The sequence below is a fragment of the Accipiter gentilis genome, chromosome 21 (genome assembly GCF_929443795.1).
Source record: "Accipiter gentilis chromosome 21, bAccGen1.1, whole genome shotgun sequence".
NCBI lineage: Eukaryota > Metazoa > Chordata > Aves > Accipitriformes > Accipitridae > Astur > Astur gentilis.
Genome location: NC_064900.1, coordinates 19,688,807 through 19,698,673, shown reverse-complemented (window position 1 = coordinate 19,698,673; position 9,867 = coordinate 19,688,807). Strand labels below are relative to the sequence as shown.

General features: G+C 36.7%; 1 protein-coding gene across 2 annotated transcripts in view; it reads right to left on the bottom strand.

Annotated features, from left to right (window-relative positions):
- Positions 1–1,477: 1,477 nt before the first annotated feature.
- GBE1 (1,4-alpha-glucan branching enzyme 1) overlaps positions 1,478–9,867 on the bottom strand; it is a 164,315-nt gene continuing 155,925 nt past the window's right edge. For both annotated transcript variants that reach the window (XM_049825023.1, XM_049825022.1), the window contains one exon: positions 1,478–3,491. In XM_049825023.1, coding sequence (XP_049680980.1) covers positions 3,435–3,491 — 57 coding nt within the window. In that variant the 3' untranslated portion in view covers positions 1,478–3,434. The remainder of the gene's footprint in view (positions 3,492–9,867) is intronic.

Below are 9,867 nucleotides of genomic sequence, written 5' to 3'. Positions count from 1 at the left end.
ACTTAAATAAACAGGAAGTTCTTCCTTTAACCATTAATGGGCAGTTAAGAACCTGGAGTCATAAAAAATGCGGAAAGTAAAACTTCTTCAAGCTGCTTAAAACATCATTTGAAAGCAGAATTAAAGACTGACAGATTAATACAGAAAAATATCACCTTGCATTACGTCTGAGTACCATACAATTGCTTACCTAGTCTGGTATCTTACTGTTCATACAGCTGGTCTCCCTTTGTCAGACGATTAGCTACACCACATTACTGTCTTTCAGAGCACATGGTTAACAAACTCTTTACTAAACTGAATATAGTGAGCAAGACAAATTTCATAGGAGACTAGAACAGAAAGGTCAAACAGCTTTTCCATTAAAATCTGTTTTCCAGAAGTACTCAACCAAGCTGAAATAACCACTCCATTCTTCAAAATAAACCTCAGTATGACTTGAATTGTGGGAGAAGAAAACAGCAAGGAAATCAAAACTTACTGCCCATAGAATATGCCAGTCTAGTGGATGACTGTTACTGTAAGAATAGCCTGATCTGGAGAATTATTCAGTAGAAAGAACCATTCAGCACACACGATGCAAGATGGAGGGAAGGTCAGCCTGAATCTTTAGATAAACTGGCAGGTGAGGATGAACTTGAGTTCTCATTGACTGTTAGAGAGACCATAGAATAACAATTTCTGGGGCTAGAGCTACCAAGAATTACCAGTACTCTTTCAGGTGACAGGGAAGTATATATTTCTAAGTGTAGAAATATAAATCCTTATCAGTCACTTACACTAAGAGAGATTATCTTTAAAGAGAGTTCTTCCATGATGTCTAAATCTCTGTGGAGAGCTTTGTGCCCAGGGATACATCACCATGGACCATTTAATTTACTTCTGTGACAGAGCTAAACTATCGTATTTGACTGAAGAGTGCTGATTTGAGGTGCATCCAAGCAAAAAAGCTCTGGAGCTCATGTGCTTCTCAGAATGTGTCTGAGGCTTCAACCAGTTGTGGCGACAGGCAACTACAAGCCTCAGTGCATAATGGTAAGGAGGGACCTTGGTTCAGTCTTGCAATCTGAGTGTGATGCTAGACAGAAAGGGAAACAGCAGTAGCTGAATTCCTCTTCAAAATCCATCAGAATACAAAGAGCAGGAGGAATAAATTGTCTTTCCATGGGTATTGCAAGGGAAAATTTTCCAGCCTTGCAAGACAGGCAGGAGCACACCCACTGTTAGAAAGTGGAGGTGGACTCCAAAAAAGCCCTTATTATTATGCTTCCTATAGTTACATGTTCATCTTGCAAATCTTGTAGTCTGCTTCTATTAATCTTTCACTACATAAAAGAAAAAATTTGCACAGGACAAATATTCTACCAATCTCATTAGACTGTTTCTGACTGAGACAAGTTCCTGATTTCAAGACGGAGCAAAATCTAATACCTTCCTCCAGTGATAAGACTACTGTACCAAGCAATGAAACCATATATGCATTTGTTTTATCCTCCTCAGAGTTTATTTTGCATGTAATTTTACACAGTTTATACTTCACATCATACATTTATTCCTTCTCTTGAAAAAAGGTTTGACACAGACAATTGCCTTGCATTACATTTTGAAACCTGGAACTGGTGCCAGTAAAAAAAAACAAACCACCCTATAAAACATATTAGATCAATACAATGTAAATATAACATGTATTAGAAGTTGCTCGTTATTTCACTACAAGGAAAACAATCTGGAAAAAAAAAGAAGATAATCAGTTCCAGTTGCTAAAACAGTTCAGTGTATTTTCTTTAAAGTCTTAGTGTAATGGGAATGCTTTTATTAGCCCACTAGCAAACAATGATCAAACTGGTGTAGAGGAAAATGAAGCATGATCCTAAACAGTATTATGGTACTCAACTGCAATATAAAATTCTCTGTCACACAGAACATAGCAGACTGGGGAAGTTCATAAAGCCTGTTCAGTGTGAACTCTGCAAAAGACCATTTTCTATCATGCTGCATTATTCCATCCCTTATTTTGCTTAAGAAGTAAGCCACAAGTAAGCATTCCAAGAACCGTGAATAGATTTTCAGTGTTGGCACATCTATTTAGTAATTTACACAATGGCTCACGTAGGAAACTGGGTAAAATTATGACTTGGAAATGGTCACGGACATCTTCCTCTTTGGCTACTTTAAAAGTTAGAAAACTCAGATTTGTACAAAAGACATTCATTTCAGAACCAATTTAAATATGTTTTTAAATAAATGGAACAAAATAAAGCATGTCTCGTTAATTTGGTATTAATTTTCCAGAATGCTCTGCAATACATTTTCAAATATACAAAATCTTACTCTTTACAAAAAAGTTGTAGCTCATGAAAGAACTCATTTGAATAATCTTAGCAGCACTCCAATAATTAACTACCTTGATTTTATCGAAAAAACACCTTAGTTTGATCACTGTATTTTGAGACTGCTTCTTCATGAGAAGCAATGTTTCAAAAGTTATAAAAGTGCAAGAACATCATCATGTTCCAAGCTGAAAGGCAGCTTCTGAAATAGTGAAATCAGTATTGCGAGGTCCTGACATTAGTGAAATAAATGCAATGGGAAGAATTACATTTTAAGTTCATCTTCCACTGTGGTAGCATTGCAGTAAGAACAAAACACTCTTCTCACTGAACGTTTTAGTCATCTAAATAAAATAGTTGCGTCATTTTTTCAGCTGTAGCAAGTGAGATGCACAGACCAAGTGATTTGATTGGGAGAAAATAAGCAAAACGCACAAAAGCATCAGCAGGTCACCAGTCAATCGGCCTGCTCATTTTGCTGTTCAGCATTTTTGTGCAATTTTAATTTAATAAAAAATGGTAAAGTATGATACTCTCAGAGGACCTTCTCATCCATTTGGATAAACATTTCTAATTCCATGTTGGACTTCATTGAAGAAGAGGAGCCTCAAATTAGGTCCCACAAACCATTAAGGCTGCCTTTTAGCCAAAAACTTCTGTTTTATTTAAGCACACTACTTACTTTTAGTAAGAAGCATTAATATATAATGAACATTTGAATTCAATAGCAAAATGAGAATTACAAGAAATTACAAACTTCAGAGCAGGATCACTCTTGTTATTCCTGATAAAATTCTGTTAACAACAATTTAATTGAGAATACCTGCTGCTTTGCAATATCTTAAGTGTGATTTTGTACTACTAGAACTACAAACCCAACGTTTTCCTTTCTGCCTCTTTTGTAAAGTTTCCTCAAAAGAGGTTCTAGCAAGTCAAGAGCTCTGCAATTATATGTGAATATTAATCTTACATTTTAAACACCTAATATTACTATACTTAGTTTCAGAAAGCTTCCTTACAGCAAGTTTTGTTATACTTAGTACTAGTACAGTGTATCATCACTTCTTCTGTGACTTGCTTCTTCAGTGATAGTTACAGAGAACTTCATTTTGGGATATCCATATTCTGAAGCACAATAGCCACTCTGCTTGGAATGTACACCTAGCAAAAAATATGACAGAACAAGAATAGCTGAAAAAACCATCACTCTCACAGGACACAATTTCTAAATAACAGTATGTGAAAAAACACACATGAAATATTTTAACTGTTAAAAATTTGTCATTTGTGCAATGTTGTGGGTCGTATTAACCACATTTAAAGAGTGATTACTGACTGCTTAGTCCCCAGCACTTGAATTACACGATAACCTAAAAGTTTGACAGCTTCATTGCGATCTCTCCTCTTTTCTCTTTTTCAAAAAATCTTACCTTGATATATTTTAAAGTGGCTACCAGTAGAGGGCCTCATATGACTTACAATGACCAGTTTCAAAAGTCTGAACAGGTAGGTCAATAGACCTACCATACAATGATAAACAACAGTTTTGCAACACTCTTCTGCTCTGAATTAAAGTTGCCCCAAGGTCTATGATGTCATTTCATACAGGTAAATACCAGCAACATGACACAGCAATGTATTCTTCTCACTCTTGGTATCTGTAGAGTTTCAGTGTCTAAGCAATAAAACTCACTCTCAAAACTAGACAGATTCAAAATTAACCATTAAATTATTGCATTCTTACCTCCCCACCCACCCACCCCCCCCAATTACCATAAAAAAAAGCCCCCAAACATATATAGTCAAAAGACTCCTTATAGATCACAAAAGAACCCGTGGCAATATATTTTACATGACATTCCTTCCAAGCAGAGCAGAGTCACTATCTGAAAACAAGACCGATATGTACTACCTACCAATTACCTTGATGTATGGTACTCCATCAATTGTCAAGTGTATGAATGCGTTTGCTGAATAAGTCAATAAAAATGCAATTATAAAAGGTAACACAAGATTGAAGATTATTGGCTTCATTCTGACAACATCCTCTTTTAGACTATCCTTCCTCACTGTGGAATGTCTAATATTCTGCAATTTCAACTGTGTTATCTGCTAACTAGAGCCCAATGGCATAAAAGGCTTTCATAGTTTTCAAAATGGAATAAAGCAAAAAGCTTTAGGAAAAGGAGAAAAAGGAAAAGAACAGCTGATCTTCATTGAACCAGACAGAGCTATGTGCAATGCTTCTTGAAAGGCATCAAATATAATGATTTCTCTAAGGTTTCAGTGATAAATAACTTCTACAAATCTGTGCAGGAGAGGAAATACTTAATGAAGTCAGCTAGCTCAGAACGTATAGATAAAGGAGAGATTTTAAAAGTGTGTATTGAGAAATTCAGTGCTCTGGGTTTGTATGATGAAGTGAGAAGGGAGAATGAACAAATAGAAATAATTTTTCTAAGAAAGAATGTGTAAAAAGTTACTTCAGTTAAATGAACAAAAATTAACATTAATACACGACACAGCAATTCTCAATTATATTCTGGTCAATAATATGCCAGATTCTAGGAGGAGTAAATTAGCCCAGTTCCTTTAAAGTCAATTTACATCAGCTGAGAAGCTGATAGCAGCATGGAAGCATCCCACTCCTACCACTCAATTGCCAACCAGAATTTTAAAACTGGTTTTAAGCACAATTTCAGAACTTGTGCAAATGATTGTATTTATACTGATAAGAGATATGTTTTCTGTCTGCCATGAAGAGATGCAACTGCCAGCTTATTACTTTAGACACATGTTTTTTCCTTACCTGGGCAAATTAAACATGCGTTTCAGAGTTTTTTGTCTTGGTGGGCTTCTTGCTAAATCATAGAAGAGCCACATATGGCATTATCTCCTAATCTTATCAACTTATTTCATTGGTCAGTGTAACCACCTCTAAGGCTTAAATAAAACTGCAAGAAGCAACAAAACAATTAGGGCATGAACAATGAATAAATATTAATTATTGATTATATAATAATAATTATTAAATAAGATTAATTATTCATTCCACTGCTATACAAATTTTTTTAAAGGAAAAACACTACACAAGTACTAGATAATTCTTATTACCAATGTATCAGGATTATTCCTCCCCCTCAGCCCAACAGTATTTCCAGAAATACTACAGTGTATATGCTCTGGCTTTATTATTTGTTTATATAGACAGAACACAGAACATTTAGGGGGGGTAGAAGGGTGGGGAAGGTGACCAATTGCTTGTCTTTCCTGAGAAAAAGTGAAATCTGAAAGATTATCTGCCAAGGATCCCAGCAGGGTTTTTAGCCTTCTCAGCCCAGATTTCTCACCTCTGCTCCTTCCTCTTCTGATGCCTTGCATCCCAGAATTTCCTCAGCCTTTCCACTCAGGTATTATTCCTTTTCCTTCAGCACCTCTCACCTGAACTACTGCTCTGTAGTAACATCTCCCTGTGTGTACTGAGGTGCACTGAGTAGACTGTGCAGCAAGCTATATGCTGCAATTTGCCACCAAGTGGCATGATTAAAAAAAGTCAGGAATCCATTACTGACAGGAAAAGTTGAAATGCAAGCATCTTACTTTATGTTTGAGTCCAGACATTTTCAAATATATAAAAATATAGATAAACCTTAGCTAAAAGCTAATTAGTTAGTAACATTAGGCATATTTTAATTGATGTCTATATCTGATTTAGATTAAGAACTCTGCTTGCATACCGTAGTTTAATCCATTATTCTGATTCGTATCAGAACACATACATACAGTACTTAATATTATACAAATAAATGTGCAATAGCATACAATAAAAGGCTTACATTCCCAGACACTGAAACAACCATGCTTCTTTTGTATTACTCAGTTCTGTCTTCCTTAAATACTGAAAAAAATGGCAACAGCAGTTCTTTTTGCATTTCCTGGGTAAACTACCATGGATTTTTTTTTTCCTCTCCTTTTTCTATCTTTAAGTTATTTAGGTCCAAATTCTAATAAAGAATTTTAAAGAGAATTCCAACACACTAAAATGCATTAATGAAGATATCTGTTTTGACACATTAGGATATGTGTCTGTGACAAACTCCATTCCATTCAACTTGGTGTCTAGCATAACCCTGGTCCTTTTCAGCTGGGCTGCTACTCAGCAAGTTGGTTTCTAATCTTTACTGATGCATGGGATTCCTCTGCAGAATTTTTCTTCATTAATTTTGATGAAGTTTCTGTTGGCTAAATCCTCAAATTTATCAAGATGCATCTGGATTGGACCTCTAACATTCAATTTATCAACAATTCACTCTAATTCAGTGTCATCTACAAATCTGCTGAGGGTACGCTCTGTCTCATCATTTCAGTCCCTGCTGAAGACTCCAAACAGTATCAGCCCTGGCAGCAATTCCTAGGACACTCTCCTTGATACCAGTTGGCAGCTGGACACTGAGCCTCTGATTACTAAAACTGCAGCAGCCCAGCCAGTTTTTAACCTACCTACCAATCTGCATATCCAGCCTGTATTTCCTCAGCCTCTAGGCAAGAACGTTGTAGGAGACAAAGCTCAAAGTTTTAGTGCATTGATTGTAGCAACCTCACACACACAGCTAGAGTAATTTCATCACAGAAAGCAATCAAATTGATCGTGCATGTTTTGCCTTTGCTAAATTTGGGTTGGCTTTCTGACTGACCCATCTCATATACCCCACTTGTTTGGATATGGATTCCAAGAGGAGGTGGTCCTCAACTTCTCAAGGGACTGAGAGGAGAGACTGACTGGCCTACAGATCCCTCAAGCCTTCCTTTTCGCTTTTACTACAGCTTTTGTTCAGTTGTCAGAAATTTCCCTTGACCACTATGATTTTTCACAGTTGATAGTCCGCAGCCTTGCAATCACATCACTGAAATCTTTCCAAACCTCTGGGTGTATCCCATTTATATATAGCGTCTTTAAGCTGTCCCCAACCTATTGCTCTGCTACTTTCTTTTCAGTACCGTACTGGCACACAAAAGGGTCTGAGAGCAGGCTTTGCCTTTGGAGTCCAAGGTAAAAAAAGGCATCGAATACTCCTGTACTGTTCATAATTCCCATCGCAGGTTTGACTCCTTCCTTTGTCAAGGGACTTGCGTTTTTTATTAAGCTGCTTTTCCTATTAGTATACTTGTGGAATCACCTTCTTGCTGCTCTTCATCATCTCTAGCTGTTTTTTATCTATATAGTACATGGCCCAAGATACCTATCTATCTATAGATAGATAAGTATAATAAAATATAAGTATAGAGGTGTGTCCATTAAAACCATCATAAGAAACCTAGGTATTCATCAGTAAAAGACATTATCAGAGCTATGTAATGTTTTATGTTTTTCTGTACCCTAGAAGGAGGGTCTCGGAAGTTTATTCTTGTCTTCCCATTTCCCTTTCATATACTGTTGCTGAATTATATATTTCCAATTACCAGCTTCACTTCTACTGATCTCTGCTCTTCTAACCCGCATCTTTCTGATCACAAGTTTTATCCCATTCATGTCTTCTTCACCATTTCACAAGGCTCACTTGATGAACATTCACAGAAGTGAAAACCCAAAGTAGAGAATACTAAAGAGAATACATTCATAGCTAACCAATGTCTTGACTATCGTTTAATCAAATCATCCTCTGAACCTCTCGTTCTGTTTCAAGCTTTCTATGTTCATCTTAAACACCATTCCCAGCTCCTTCCTCCCCACCAGGCTCATCCATGTTGTAAAGGGCCTCAGAAGGCCCAAGAGGTCAGACCAGGTTACTCAGGGCTTTAGATATCTCAATGTATTGGGCCTCTGCTTTCTGCACCAATTGCTTACTTATTACCTCAGGTCCTCTAAGGTGTCATACAAAATCCACTATTTTAGGAAAACAGGAAGACATCTAAAAGCACACACAGTGAGGCTCATGAGGCCTTTTCTAATGAGGGACTGGAATATGGGGAAGAGAGAACATTGGATCTGTTTGGGACAGAGTGAGGATGACTCAGCTGTAAATATAAGTTTTTGACAAAGTTAATGTTCAAAATTTTAGTCATCAAACTATCATTGAGAGTCTTTTTATTCTCAATGGAGTATTTAGCAGGAATGAAACGGAATAATTCCAGTTGACTTCACAGGCAGATATGCTAACAGAGAGGATGATGGAGGATAGGAACATTGTTTATCGGTCAAATACATACAAAATTGTTTTTTGTTATCACCTCTGACCTTTTTATACTGCATGTCCGTTCAAACAATGAGGCAGTTACACTGTCTGAAACTAGGCAAAACCCACACAGATCAAGGCTTCTGGCACTAAAATAGTATAGCCACCCTAACACAGAGGCAAAACCCCATTTATTACAACCAACCTGTTTCCCACCAACATACACGGTGTTCTACTGAGATCATAGTCTATTCATGTAGGCTCTCACACAAACAGGCAAAACCCAATTGGTACTACTACTACTTGCCAGAAACATAAGATGCCTTTCAGCCATACAAATGCTTACTCCTTTTTTTTTTTTTCCCCTGCAAATATCCAGATAATTTCAAGAAATGAGAGATTAGAAAAGCTAAGAAGAATACAGGAATACCAAACACAGGAAGCACTTGTGAACAACAGCAGCTATAAGCAGAAGTCTCACCTTACGTATTTTGGGAGAGGATTACAATACACAGCAATCTCCAAATGTATCTAAAAACCCACAAGCAAGAAGTTCTGCAAATGACAACTGGTACTTTCAGAACTGTCAGACTAGATTCAGTACCAGGTGCAAGCACATCTGAAATTGGCTGGAACTGCAACGAACTACTCTTCATCCCACTTTCAGGGTTGGAAAACACCAAGCCCTAAAAATAATTTCAAGGTCATTTTGCAACAGATGGGAGAATTACTAGAACTCAGAGCTAGATCAGACACTGCAGAAAAATATTTGATAGTGCATATTGCAGCTGGCAGATGCAGAAGGCAATGTCACAGGAGTCTGTGCCAACATTATCCCAAACTTTTAATTAAAATGAGGGCTTTAGACAATCTCATGTCTCTGTATCACTACTAGTTGTCAGACACTGACACTATTCTGAGAATATAATTAACCATCAATGAATAAAATACATGATAGCTTTTGGTTTCTGACTATAATTTGTTATACAAAACCTCAGACATTTTGGTTTTCATTTTGCTAGGTATTGCATATGACAAAGAAGATATGCTTAAAATAATGTGAAGTTCTGCCTGCGAGTTTGTTTTTCAATTTACAGCTGTACAGCATGAATATGCAGAAAATAATTTCTCAGACCATCTTGCTTCTTTTATGCAAAAGAAGTCCATATACTACACAGACTATATGTCAAAATTTCTCCTCTATTATCTTCTGCACTCTTTCTTCAAAGAGGTTAAGAGTACTTTAAAAAGACAACAAACCCCCCTGACAAACAAGTAGACTAAAAAATAAGACACGATGAAAGAAAATGACTAAAAGAATAACTTTGGAATCATTACACATGCTTGCGGTTTTAAGTAGTCAA